General features: G+C 38.4%; 1 protein-coding gene and 1 non-coding gene across 2 annotated transcripts; one reads left to right on the top strand and one right to left on the bottom strand.

Annotated features, from left to right (window-relative positions):
* Positions 1 to 1141: 1141 nt before the first annotated feature.
* Positions 1142 to 12988, top strand: LOC106964532 (matrilin-2-like; the record flags this gene model as incomplete). The annotated part of the gene is made up of 10 exons (XM_015060099.1): positions 1142 to 1339; positions 6329 to 6472; positions 6617 to 7189; positions 7269 to 7391; positions 7473 to 7595; positions 9015 to 9137; positions 9311 to 9433; positions 10326 to 10448; positions 11535 to 11657; positions 12866 to 12988. Coding segments are annotated over exons 2-10 (1561 nt in total), but the record flags the coding sequence as incomplete, so codon positions are not given.
* Positions 12989 to 13357: 369 nt separating this feature from the next.
* On the bottom strand, positions 13358 to 13431 carry trnat-cgu (transfer RNA threonine (anticodon CGU)). The gene has a single exon. It is a non-coding gene; the product is annotated as a tRNA-Thr (tRNA).
* Positions 13432 to 13499: the final 68 nt, after the last annotated feature.

Here is a 13499-nt window from a genome sequence, read left to right as displayed (position 1 = left end):
GGAAAGTTTTCACAGCTCTTCACTTTTTCCATATCCGGCCCATCATAAACTTTTATGTGTAACCTCTGAAATTACAGTTGTGTTTTTAAATATTATTTTGTTAATAAAAACACAGTTTTACTCTACATGAAGGTAAAATATATTTAATATTATTTAATCTCAAGAGGAACTCGTTGAATGCAGAGACAGCTTTCTATTAATATTTTAATAGTTTTTTTAATAGGTAGTTTCATGAATGCTTTCTGCCTCAAGTATTTTGTTGATCTTGATGAGGCCCAAAGTAAAATAAGTTTGATACTTCTGTATTACAGTCTTACTCCAGCTTGTATTAAATGAACCTCTTTCCTCCAAATCGTACACACAAACACTTTATTTTAACAATATGGAATAACATTTTAGACATTTATGGTGACTTTATTAAGGGTAATTACACTTACATAAGTATTCACGGCTTTCATTGTAAAATAGCGTGACACAAAGTATTATGCAGCTGTGAAGTGTAAGAAGAATGGTGGTTTTCAAAATATCTTACAAATATAAATCTGAACTGTGTGGTGTGCACATGCACTATCCAGCCCACTAAACAAACCGCAGCCAATTTACCTTCAAAAGACTCATGTCTGGACTATATTTCTGCATAATTTATTGTCTGTATGTTTTGTGAAGTCCTCAGAGGTTTGTTAGTGAACAAACAGCGTCATGACAACCCAGGAAAACAACAGGCTGGGAAGACGTTTAAAGCAATGTTACGTAATGAGATAATATTTCAAGCTCTGAGCATTTCACAGATTCAATTCATCTGAAAACGGAACGGGTTCGTCGGATGCTAAGTGTGGCTGAACATCAAACATGGCAGCTGATGCATGCTTATCAGCTAATCAGAGGTTATATGAAGCGTTCCTACACATCGAGTAATTTTTTCTGAGTTTTTATTCCTCATTATTCTCATGTTTTTTATTAAAATATTTAAACGCTGTACAACATGGGAACGTTATTAATTCTGTTCTATTTGCTTGGAAAGTTCGGTGACAATATGTCACTGAAATAAACACAAGCTGTAGTTGCAGGTTTACAGGCAGGCTGAGCTGAACAAGAGGCGTCTCCGAAGTTTGAGTCAGAGGGAGTGTAAAAAGAGAGGTGAAGCAGATGGAGGACGGGACTGAGCGAAGCAGGGAGACACACTTCTGGAATATACATACATATATGTGAATATTTACGGCGGAAGGCAGCAATACTGGAAAAAATATTTCCAGCAGAGCTTTTCTTTTTGATTCCGTTCTGGGAGAGAATGAGATATTGTTTCAAAGGAACTTACAACTGATTCAGTTTTTCCAACAAGGTGAGTGACTTTCAAAGCTTTCAACGTTAGAACACAGTTTTGTTTCCATTCTGGCTAAGGCTAATCCAGGAAACAGATTATTTAATGCTTACTTCAGGGTCTGGGCTCCCTTCACCTGTGTCAGGAAAAGTCATCAAGTACGGAGAAATTATCAAAACAGAGATCAGGTTTAATAAAAGTTGATCAGTTCATTGTTGTTTGTTTGAGATAATAGTAAACATATTATTTTGGACTTATTTTATTAAGCAGAAAACATAGATACAATTTCAATATATTTAAAATGACAGTTTTTTTTAAAAACTTATGGCTTACTATAAGCTAAGGATGAGCCTTTATTTAATTGTTCATCATTTATCATAATAAATTTCTTATAAGAAGTGTGATTTATCATTGTAGTAATAAATTCCAATTGGTTATTTTTAAAAACCCCCAACACTGTCCGTATTGTTGGGATTTTTTATTTCACTATTTTCTCCACTCTTTGTTCAATAGAAGTATCAACAAATGTCAAAACATTTTCAAAACTTTGTGTGCAGTTTAGTGATACTAATTACACTTTATGTGACTGGTGTCCTAAAGAAGTGTATAGCAAATGTTTTTCAGGATCAGTATTTGTTGTCTGTGTGGCTATTATTCCTGTGTCACAACTATACAGTCACCTTAAAAAGAAGTAGTTCTTATTGTCACTTTTGTTGTTATCACAATAAGTATTGTGATTTTTAACTCCATATCGCCAGCGTACGCATTATTTTACTGTTGAACAGAAGAGGGTTAGGGTTAGACAAGTAGTAAAGAGGTGTCAAACCAAAGTGAGGTCAGAGGTCAGCTTATGAGTGCGGTAAACATGACCTCTGTTTGACCCAGGTCAGCAACTACAGTAGAAACTGTTCCTCTGTTCAGCGGTCCATGATATCAGCTTTTCCTGCTTCATCTGAACAATCTTGAAAGTTCATATTTACCACGATCTGTCTTTCAATGTGGCTGTATTTGTAGTTGTAGTGATTGTTGATATTTTTCTGATTTTTTCTAACTTCGGTGGCAAACAGTCTGAATATGGCAGACAGAGAATGGCTCTCCTGGGAGCCGGATTGGGAAACAGTCTGTACTACCTGTCAGCCTCTCTTAAATCAACCTAAACCACCTGTGTGGATAAAAATCCAGTGGCTCTGAACCCAAACGATGCCGATGGCTAAATACAGTCCTGAAGTGTCAATGGACTCTCAGTCGCAGCTCTGTAGGATTACAGTGGGAAGTCTTGTTTGAGGTTTCTCAGAATGCGCCATTTCAGATCCTAGAGGTGTTTTTCCTCCAGGTGAAGTCATCAGAGGTCTGCGCTCTGAGGAACCAAAGGGTGCAGTATGTAAAATTATAAAAACATATGTGTTAAAACTGTCACTACGTCATGACAGTACTTTATGAGACAGATAATCTGTGAAAAGATCGATCTCCTCCACCTCCTTCCTGAGCTGCTACTGTCATCTGAAGAAATGTACCAATCCTGATCAATCAGAGCCTGGAGGAGGGGCTTAGCGCTGTCAATCAACCTCATGTTCTCACTGCTAAATGTGCTAATGGCGGAGAAACAACTTAAAGTTACAGGAAAGCCATTTATCCACTGTCATCGGTGGCTATGCTAACTAGCCTTAGCGCTCATGACAGGCTGTGCAATGGGAGAGGCAGAGGCAGAGATGAGCAGTGCCACAAAAAGGGGTGATTGACAGCACTAATACCTTCCTCTGATTGGTTGGTTCTAGTTAGCACTGTGAGAAGGCAGAGGAGCTCGATTTTTTTCACAGATTTTCTGTCTGATTTTCATTTTTGCCTGGGAGCCGTGCATTTCTGCAAAACAATAGCGGCTCAGGGAGGAGGCCGAACTTTTCGTCTTATAACGTACTGTCACAACATAGTGACAGTTTCAACAAATATGTAAAACAATTTTTTTATAAAAGTTACACACTGCAGCTTTCATGTCTGGAGGAAAACCATTTTATGATAAAAATTAAGGTAGTAACCCTCTTTGGAATCGCAGTGGGGAAACAGTGATCCTTAGCTTCCAGGAACTGATGTCAAAACACAATATTGATAATGAATCATTGTTTTTCTACTTCAGAATAAGAACTAAGGGAGTAATCAAAAAACTTCAAAGAATCCTAAACCTCTTTATATTCATATCAATTTCTGCCATGGATTTTATTTGACGCCAGTCGTTTAGACACAAAATGGCCGCTGCACCAGATGGGTTCTGCTGGTTCTGCCCCCCTTGACCCTCAGGAGACTTTGGTTTCTTTGTTCATACTGTCTGGGAATATTCAGCGATTCAGGATTTATGAACTAAAAGAATATACTGTAATTTGTGGCAGGAGTTACTTCTTCACTGGAACCCTGTGTACATTTGATAAATGACTCACAGTAGAAATTGATGGAGAGAGTTGGAAGAACTTGGCAAGCTGAACCAAGTGCAATGAAGAAAACCACTGATGGAGATGGAGCTTCACACAGCAGAGCCTTTGCTCATAGGGTCAGACTATATATGTGGACATTGCTTATCTAGAGCTATCTTTAGCAAGAATTAACGGTGAAACCCCAAATACTATGGAATCCTGGAGAGATTTAACAGATTAAATTAAAAAGCAGCTTTTGAACTAGAAATTCTAGAGTTAAGATCTATGCTTGGTGACTTAGGGGAGGAGATGGGAGAAGATTAAAGGAATTCATATCTTTTTTTTCAATGCCATAATTTATTATGAAAAATGAGCTTGAAATGTTTTTCTATACCTTATGTGTGAAACATCTCTTTTAACAGACTGGATTATTAGAATCTTCTAGTATCAAAATAAAGCAAATTCAAATTCAAAAATACTTTGTTAATCCCAAAGGGAAATTAAATGTTGTTGTAGCTCATCAATATTCTTCAAAGAGGCATTGAAGAAGATGGCGATGGCTGTCAATAGGAGAGGTCTCCTGTAGCGGTCTGTACCACACTGAGCCTGAAGAAGCCTCTGACTGAAGATGCTCAGTCAGCCTCATGAAGAGGACAGTCAGGATCGTCCATAACATTTTTGTCCATAGCAACATTTTTGATTCAGTTTTAGATTTTCCTTTTCTGTCAGTTTTTATATATATATATATAAGTTTTTATCATTTTTTGCCTTGATGAACAAAAGTCTCTGCATATGTTCTCATATTCTGCATCATACCATGGCAGTGTACAGTGCCTGTATGTACAGTATGTGCTTTGAATGTATAAATTCTGCAGAGAGAACAGCATCTCTAATTTATTATTATTCTTATTAATCAAATTTATTACTGACAATTAGCGCTTTGTTTCAGCTGTGGCTGGTGTTAAAGTGGTTTATAAATAAAGTTGTTGATGATGATAATGATACTTCTGAAGTCAATGATGAACTGTGTGAAGCAATTTATTCTTTTATCCTGCATGTTAAAGGGGCAGCATTATGTATTTTCCAGTCACATACAGTCATTTTATAGCGTCTGTTACCTTCAGTTGTTATAAAAATGCTAGATATATAGGCCTCTGTCTATTTAGAAACTCATTTTCTTTCTTGAAATAATAAGAATAACCCCCAGATATGATTTTGTTGACGGAATAATATCACAATATGATATAAAGCTCAAAAAAGTTGATTTTACATCATACTGATCCTTTAATGAGGCTTGAAGCCCTTTTTAGGTTTTCAATATTTCATGATGTTGAGATTTACCTGCTCAACAATAAAAAATGTTTATTATTGAGCAGGTAAATCAAACAAATAAACAAAACCATCAAAATAAAGTAACGTTTTGCATTTTTAATTTAATGAATTTTGAGGCTTGCCAGTAGTTTAAATTTACCCGTTTTGGCCTCAAAGGGTAAAAAGTTTGAAAACCACCTTCAACAGTTCTTCACACAATAACTACATAATGGATTAAATATGATTTTTTTCTACTTTATGTTGGAATCAGAAACGCCCCAGTAAAATGCACTGATGTTTGTGGTTGTAACAGGGCAGCATGAATCAAGGCTCCCTATTGGACAGCAGACTTCCTGGCTTGTTGCCTCTCTGAGTTTCTGTTTTGTCATTTCCATCCAGATGAGCTCTCATCTTCTGATTTTATAAATCCCTGTTATGTTATGTTAAGAAAAATTTTCTATAATATGCTAGTTTTAAAACTTAACGTCTTGATTAAAATAGTTTTCAGATTAATAACTTATTCTGCCCTATTGACCTTTATTTTATCTGTAGTTACAGCAGATTGTTTGCTAAGGTCTTTTTGAAAGTGCCCTGTGTCTGTGTCTGTGTGGAAAAACAATCAGGATAAGTTCCAGTTTTTCACACTGATCTGTGAAAAGCCGTAAAAACAGCAGGAGATCAGGAGAAGCTCTGCTTCCACTTTGTTTAGATAAAGGAGACAACTGGTGTATGATCTTCGAAACAAATTGCAGGGAGTTTCTAACTTTAAAGAGGGTCAGAGACAACATCTGGTTGGATGAGCAAAGATACGCCTTATTTGAATAAATTAAAGACAAGAATACGCCTTTACTATAAAACTTTCTACACAGGAGTAACAAATTAGATTTGCTCTTGCAATTCTCCAAAGACGTCTTTGCACGTATTTGCTTTTCCTTCTTTCTTTTTCTTCCTTTCTTTCTTTTTCTTTCTTTCTTTCTTTCTTTCTTTCTTTCTTTCTTTCTTTCTTTCTTTCTTTCTGTCTTTCTTTCTTTCTGTCTTTCTCTCTTTCTTCTTTTCTATTTGTCTCAGGTAAATGAATGTCTGTTTTAGTGTATTTGAAGTGTCTGTGTTGTCAATGTGATTTTATACTTTTAAATGTTAGAATAAACTCTGAAAATGTATGCTGTGGAGTGTTGACTGTCATCTCTGTGTGGCTTTTGTTTCCACGCATGGAATCATGGAATCTGGAAGCACAAGAGACTATAACGAGCCAGAAGTTTTTATTTTTATTCTCTTAACAGTTACCTCTCTGCTGCAGTTGTCTCCTCTCTCGTCATGAGGTCAATGGTCCTGGCCTTCTTCTGCCTGCTATGCTGCAGCGCGGCGCGTCCAGAGAGACGCCGTCCCAAATTGGTCCTGGTCAAACGACGAAATGACACAATCATCCAGAACAACACACCGGGTGAGAGACTCGGTGTTAACGAGACGACTTGCACTGTCGTCTCGTTTGATACGATTGATAAGATTTTGCGCCTTTGCAGTGTGTATCTCTGCTCTGGTCGTCTTTGGACCAAAATCTGACCTCAGCCCTCTTCCTGATTTTCAGAGAATCCATGTAAAGCCACAGCGCTGGATTTCGTCTTCGTCATTGACAGCTCCAGGAGCATCCGACCTGAAGACTACGACAAGGTCAAGACCTTCATCATCAACCTGCTGCAGTTTCTCGATGTTGGCCTCAACTCCACCCGCGTGGGGCTGCTGCAGTATGGCAGCGTGGTCCAGCCTGAGTTCTCCCTTAACACCCACACCTCCAAAGCCCAGGTGGAGGAGGCTGTGAGAAACATGCAGCATCTGGCCACCGGCACCATGACCGGCTTGGCCATCCAGTACACCATGGAGGTGGCGTTCACCGAGGAGCAGGGGGCCCGACCAAAGAGCCTGCAAATCCCTCGGATCGCTATGGTCGTGACGGACGGGAGACCTCAGGACACGGTGGAGGAGATCGCGGCTGAAGCAAGGGAGGCCGGCATCCAGATTTTTGCTATCGGAGTGGGACGGGTGGAGATGAAGACCCTGAAGGCCATAGGAAGCCAGCCCCACTCTGAGCACGTCCATCTGGTGGCCAATTTTAGTCAGATAGAAACCCTGATCTCAGTGTTTAAGTCCAAGCTGTGTGGAGGTGAGCAATCCCTGACCTTGGTTTTAGTTGTCGTTATTCATTGCAGAGCTGTGCTTTAGTGTTTGTGCGTGTTCATTAGGTTCAGACATGTGCAAGGTGGTGGAGCATCAGTGCCAGCACATCTGTGTGAGCAGTCCCGCCTCCTACAGGTGCAGGTGCCGAAAAGGCTTCACTCTCAACCCGGATGGGAAGACGTGTAAAGGTGAGTCTCTGACTGTTAAACATTTCCAGAGCAGCTGTTCTGAAGCGGTTAATGACCTGCCGCCATGTTGTCTGTCTGAAGCTGAGGATATGTGCGCCGCGGCGGACCACGGCTGTGATCACATCTGTGTCAACCTGGCTGATGGCTACGAGTGTCGCTGTCGTCCAGGTTATGAGCTCACCATTGACCTGAAGACATGCAACAGTAAGAAGTCTCACTTTGACATGGACGATCCTCGCTTTATCCTGCTCATTCTTGTATTTTAAAGGGGTAGTATTATATGTTTTCCAGCCATGTAGAATCATTTTCTAGCAGTGTCAGGTACCTATATTACCATCAGTTGTTATAAAATTATGTCTTGAAAGAAATTTGACATGGTAATTTAAAGCCTTATAGTTGGGCCTCTATCTCTTTAAAAACTCCTGCTCTTTCTGAAACTCCACCTCACAACAATTCATCATCAGGAATTCATCACAACATGTCTCCTCTAATAACCCTCTAGCGATGTTTCTTTTTACCATTGTTTGACTGAGAAATAGCTTTTATAGTGAGCTCAGTAGATGAGCAGTTCCACCAGGTGCTAATTGCTGCTGGCTAGCTGGTGGTTGCTGGCTCTGAATGAGCTGAGTGGGGGAGTTGTGGGGGAAGGTCTGCTCTGTGCTTGGAAGCTTGGAAGATGCAGCTCTGAGGAGGAGCTTCGTCTCGAAGGTGGGGCTTGGGCCACACAGGCATTATGCACAGTTGAATGGTTGCCATGGGAAATTTAAGGATTTGTCAAACATGCATGAAAGAATTAAGGCAGCACTCTTTGATGTCTTAGATGATGAAATAACATTATCACAGAAAAGTTTAACTGAAAACTTGCCATAATTTGTATATTTCTAGTTGTAGGGAAAAAGCCCCAAAACATTGGAAACCATGAATCATTTTCCTTCTACTTCACAATTATGATCATCTTTGTGTTGATTTATTACACTAATTTCTAATTAATGCGTTGATGTTTGTGTTTGCATTGTAACAAGTTCAAGGGACACAAACACTTTTTCAGGGGTTGTAGTGTGACGCAAATCTTACTGTTTTCGCCTTAAAGACGACGTGCGCAAAATATGACAAAGTTTTGATTATGATCATGAATGATCTGAATAAATAAGGCCTTGCAACATATGTGGCAGACGAGGCTAAAACAGTCACGCTGAGCGGTTACTACGAAAGCATCTCTTGGAAATAAATGATCTTTGTGGCCCTCCGGCTGAAACCACAGCCAGCAGCCCTGCTACTACTGATGTCTTGTCCACCCACTGCTGGGAAAGCTTCCCTTTGCTCTCTTGGTGTATGCTAACACACACACAAAAAAAAAAAACAAGCAGAGGGGGATTTCCTGAAGGATGTGTGTTTCAATCATCAGAAATGTAGACTTGTATCCAGGCTGAATCCAAACACATCTACCTGACCGATCCCGAATTCACCACAGTGCCCCTGAAGGGAGGATTGAAAGTTACACCAATTTTTTTTTTTTTTAAGTCTGTTTCATTCGTCGATGTTTTATTAGTCCTGTTGTTAGTGCAGCGGCGGCCCTGGCGGTGTGGTTATGACATTAATAATGTGTTCTCTCTCCCTCCTCAGGAATAGATTACTGTGACCTGGGAAACCACGGCTGTGAGCACAACTGTGTCAGCTTACCGGGATCCTACATCTGCAGCTGTAAGAAAGGCTTCGTCCTGAACGCAGACGGAAAGACTTGCAGCCGTACGAGAATTTTCCCTAATTTCTGGAACGAGGTCAAGAGACCAAACCAATTCTGAAATCATTTGTGAACTCCAGATGATTAGTAGTTTCAGATAGCGATGTATTGGGGCGAATTTAATGCTTAAAGTGTTTTATTATTATTATTTTTTTTTTTGTTTTATCCTTCTTCTCAGAGATTGATCACTGCGCTGCTGGAAGCCATGGGTGTGAACAGAAGTTTATGAACACAGAAACCTCCTGTGTGTGTAAATGCACAAACGGCTACACACTCAGGTCAGACGGGAAAACCTGCCAAAGTAAGGCTTTCGTTACTCTATTTGCTAAAAGTGTTTTAAATATTTTTTTTTACACCTTCACAAAATAAGTCTAGTGATAAAGACATAAAGTCAGAAATTTACCTACATTATAACAAGACTCTTTTCCTTTTATTTTTGAGTTTAGCATTAAATTAGACCTTTTTTTCTCCCGTTTTTTAAGACTTTAAGGATTACCCAATTATTCCTATTTGCTATATGTGAAGATATTTGGAGGGATAATTTATTAGAATATGCTAATAAATTACTTTCTTTTACATAAACTGAGGTTACTATGTCTTTAAACAATTTTGTCAAAGCCCAGATCATGATGTCATGGCTTTACAAGCTTCTGATAGGCTGATTCACAACAACTGACGAAAGTGAAGGCACTTTAATGCAACACATAAACAAAACTACCTCCTTTAGTGACAGAATGGAAAAATCAGAAGAGACAAAGCGAGATATTAAGAGCAGAGATGTGGACCGCTCCCGACGGTTCTGTCAGGAGGAGGGGGACAAAATCCCAGCAAACAATCTGTGGAAGGACGTGTTGCCCAAATCATACAGTTTTAAATTTAAATGATCAAGTCATGTCTTTTTAACAAATGGAAATATTGTACTTCATCTGTAACTATAAAAGGCAGGAAAATACCTGCATAAGAAGCAGACCAAACAATTCAGTTGTCTCCAACGTTTGTTGATTCTTTTCTTTTCCCAAAAAATAAAAACACAACAGAACTCAAAAACATCAAACATATGTTCTTGTCGTTTTTGATAACCTGATGAATGTTGAGGATGAGTTGCAGTATTGAAACTCTTGAAAACTACTGACAGTCTTGTTCACAGGAGCTGACACATACACGCCTACACACACTCTCTCTCTTTCACACAGAGGTGGATCCCTGTGCTGACGGCAGCCATGGCTGTGAACAGGAGTTTGTGAGCGCCGGAGACTCGTGTGTGTGTCGATGCAGGAAAGGCTTCACACTCAGACCAGATGGGAAAACTTGTAAAAGTATGCGTCTAAACATAATTTTACCTTTAATTGTCCATAACCTGCATTTTGGAATTTTCTTTACAACTTAATGAAACACATTTAATGGTATTTTTGTTATAGAGTTGCGAAATTGACAGAAAATCCTGTTGTTGTCATTTTGTAATAGATCAGAACAGATCAGCACATATGAGGCTTTGAAGGAACCAAAGAGTATTCAACAGCAGAATCTATTTTTTGCCATTTCAAAAGCCTTCTTCAGACTCCTCTATGCATCTGAGAGCTGATTCAGAGAATAAAAGAGATGGAAGAGAGAGAGGAAAACATGCTGTCATTCACCAGCCAGCTGGGTCCAGTTGTGCCTACAGACTGGACTGCGTTGTTTTCAATCCAAGAAACATTCTTTAATCTTTCAGCAAAATAGATTTTCTATTTGCAAACAATTCAGCTCAGACGATTTGATAGTTTTCCACTTTCCGTCAGACTCTTAGCAGGTTTTTGGAAATCCAAATTCTGTGCATGAAGCATGAGTTTACCTTCTTCAGAGGAAGAGCTGGAAATCATTTTATAAAGCAAAATCAAAAATCTGAACATTCATTCTCCAAACCACTTAGTGATTAATGCAATCTAATCAATTAATTTACAATTAACCAGTTAACCTGTTAAAATGAATTAGTTATTTATCATGTTTAAAAGCTGATTCTGAATGATAAACTTTTCACATTATGAACGGGTTGAGAGGAATAAATATGAAAATATATATTTATTTCAAAATCAGCATATTAAGTCAAAGTGATGCTGCCTATGCTTCAGGTAGCTGAGACAACACCTGTTTAGTTGATGACATTTTTTTCAAAATTCTTTTAATTTCTCCTAAAAAAACAGGTTCTTAGGACTCATAGGGTTCTGATATTTGACTGTTTTTATGTCACATTTATTCAAAATAAATTGCACAAGAAAACTCTAGGATGTCGTTATTCAAAAATGTACGCTCTTGCTCTTTCCCCGTTAGCCGACAAATCTTGAGAAGTGATATTGCTGATGAAGAGAAGAAACTTTTCAAAACTACTGACAAACCTACACACACTCTCTTCCTCTTTCACACAGAGGTGGATCCCTGTGCTGATGGCAGCCATGGCTGCGAACAGGAGTTTGTGAGCGCTGGAGACTCGTGTGTGTGTCGATGCAGGAAAGGCTTCACACTCAGACCAGATGGGAAAACTTGTAAAAGTATGCAGATTGGAGTATATTGTGACTGAAGAAATCGTGAAGGTTTTTTTAAAAAGGATTTGAGAAAAGTATTATGTTTCAGTACTGCCTTGGTGTTCGCTACGCAGCGCCTTACAAAAGTGTCAAGCCATTTTGTTGCCTTACGACTGTGAACATGAGTTTGATTAAAATTTCAAGATCTAGAAACAAAGAGGAATTGTGGAGTGGAAGGGGAGAAAATCTTCTTTATTTTTATTTACCCTGAATCAATACTTTCTGGTGTTTAACATATTTATTAGGCTTTGTGCATTATAAATATATAAATAAATAACAATCAAAATTCCATCAGGGAAGAAGAAAAAGCCACCCAATTAACAACTAACTGTCAACTACAAGCTATGTAGGAAAATAAATAAAACAAAAAGAAAAGAAAAATTGAAAACCATTGTTAAGATTTATGGAACCACTGCACAGTCAAAATTTCAAGGAACTGCTATGCCTGGACATTTGTTGAGGGTTTATTGGAAAAAAAATCATAAAAGATTTCCAGGTTTTATGAAATCTATTTTCAGAGCCTCTCCTCACATGCCTGATTTTCTCTAGTTTTAAGTTAAGTAGTATATCCTGTTTCAACACTGTCGGTGGAGCAGCGTCCTTCCATTTAAGAGGAATCCCTGGTGAAAATGCTGTTACTTTTCCACCTCTAGTACGTTAACCTAAACCCTCAGGACTCACCCCAAAAAGCAGCATGAATGAGTATGGAGTAGAATCAACACTTTCTAAAACCCAGTTTCACTGCATCAGCAAATCTCTTTACGGTTTCTATCCTATTCTGAAAAAAATGCATGTGTAACTTGCAAAAGTTACATTTTGTGTCAGATTCTCAACGGGATTTATGTCTGAACTTTAACTGGAGTATTTCAGCAAAGTGTTTGAATGATCCAGACAATATTGTTGTGCAGAATAGTGCAGAATTTTACATATTGGCTAAAAAGTTTCATCATGCTTTTTCCAATACTTTTGTGAGAACAGTTATAATTTCCAGGTATTTTATGCCTGAAAGTCAGCATTCAGCGTTGTTCCGTCGCATTTAAAAGGTATTCATATCACAGAATCCTTATTATTACAGTCCACTTTTAGTCTTTTATTCAATCATTTTAATTTTTTTTTCATACACGGTTTCCTATTTTTGATTGTAAAACATACATGTCTGCTTATGTGTCATCCAGAGATAGAGCACTGCCTTGACGGGAATGACGGCTGTGAGCAGGAGTTCATAAATACGGAAAATTCATGTGTGTGTAAATGCAGAGAAGGATACACTCTGAGAAAAGATGGGAAGACATGTCAGAGTGAGTAATAATAAATTCACTGGAATGATACTTTAATTATTGTCTACACTTAAGCGATGAGAGGAGAGCCAAAAAAGAAAACACAGGAATGAATGCATTTTTTAAATAAAATTGCTGATATTAATATTTCTCAAAGTGTCAAACAATATTGTAAAAAGTTTGAAAAACCATTATAAAGAATTTTAATTTAAAGACGGTGTTAGGATTTGAACTGAGTATCTCCTGTTTTGAAGTCAGGGCATTGACCAGCTAAGCCACAGTACCTTGCAGTTGTTGAAATCACACTTTCTCTAAATGTCACGATATACTCTAAAATTGAACGCAAATAATACAATTAGCAGTATGATGTCATAAGGCAACATATTTCAAAGGTACTGCTGGGATTTGAAGCCAGGATCTCCTGTTTACGAGACAGGCACTTTAACCAACTAAGCCACAGTACCTTGCAGTTGTTGAAATCACACTTTCTCTAAATGTCACGAAATACGCCGAAATTGAACGCAAATAATAC

This window comes from Poecilia latipinna, unplaced genomic scaffold (genome assembly GCF_001443285.1).
Source record: "Poecilia latipinna isolate Pla-1442-1.1 unplaced genomic scaffold, P_latipinna-1.0 Scaffold1687, whole genome shotgun sequence".
Taxonomy (NCBI): Eukaryota; Metazoa; Chordata; class Actinopteri; order Cyprinodontiformes; family Poeciliidae; genus Poecilia; species Poecilia latipinna.
This window is presented reverse-complemented; position numbering and strand designations above follow the sequence as displayed.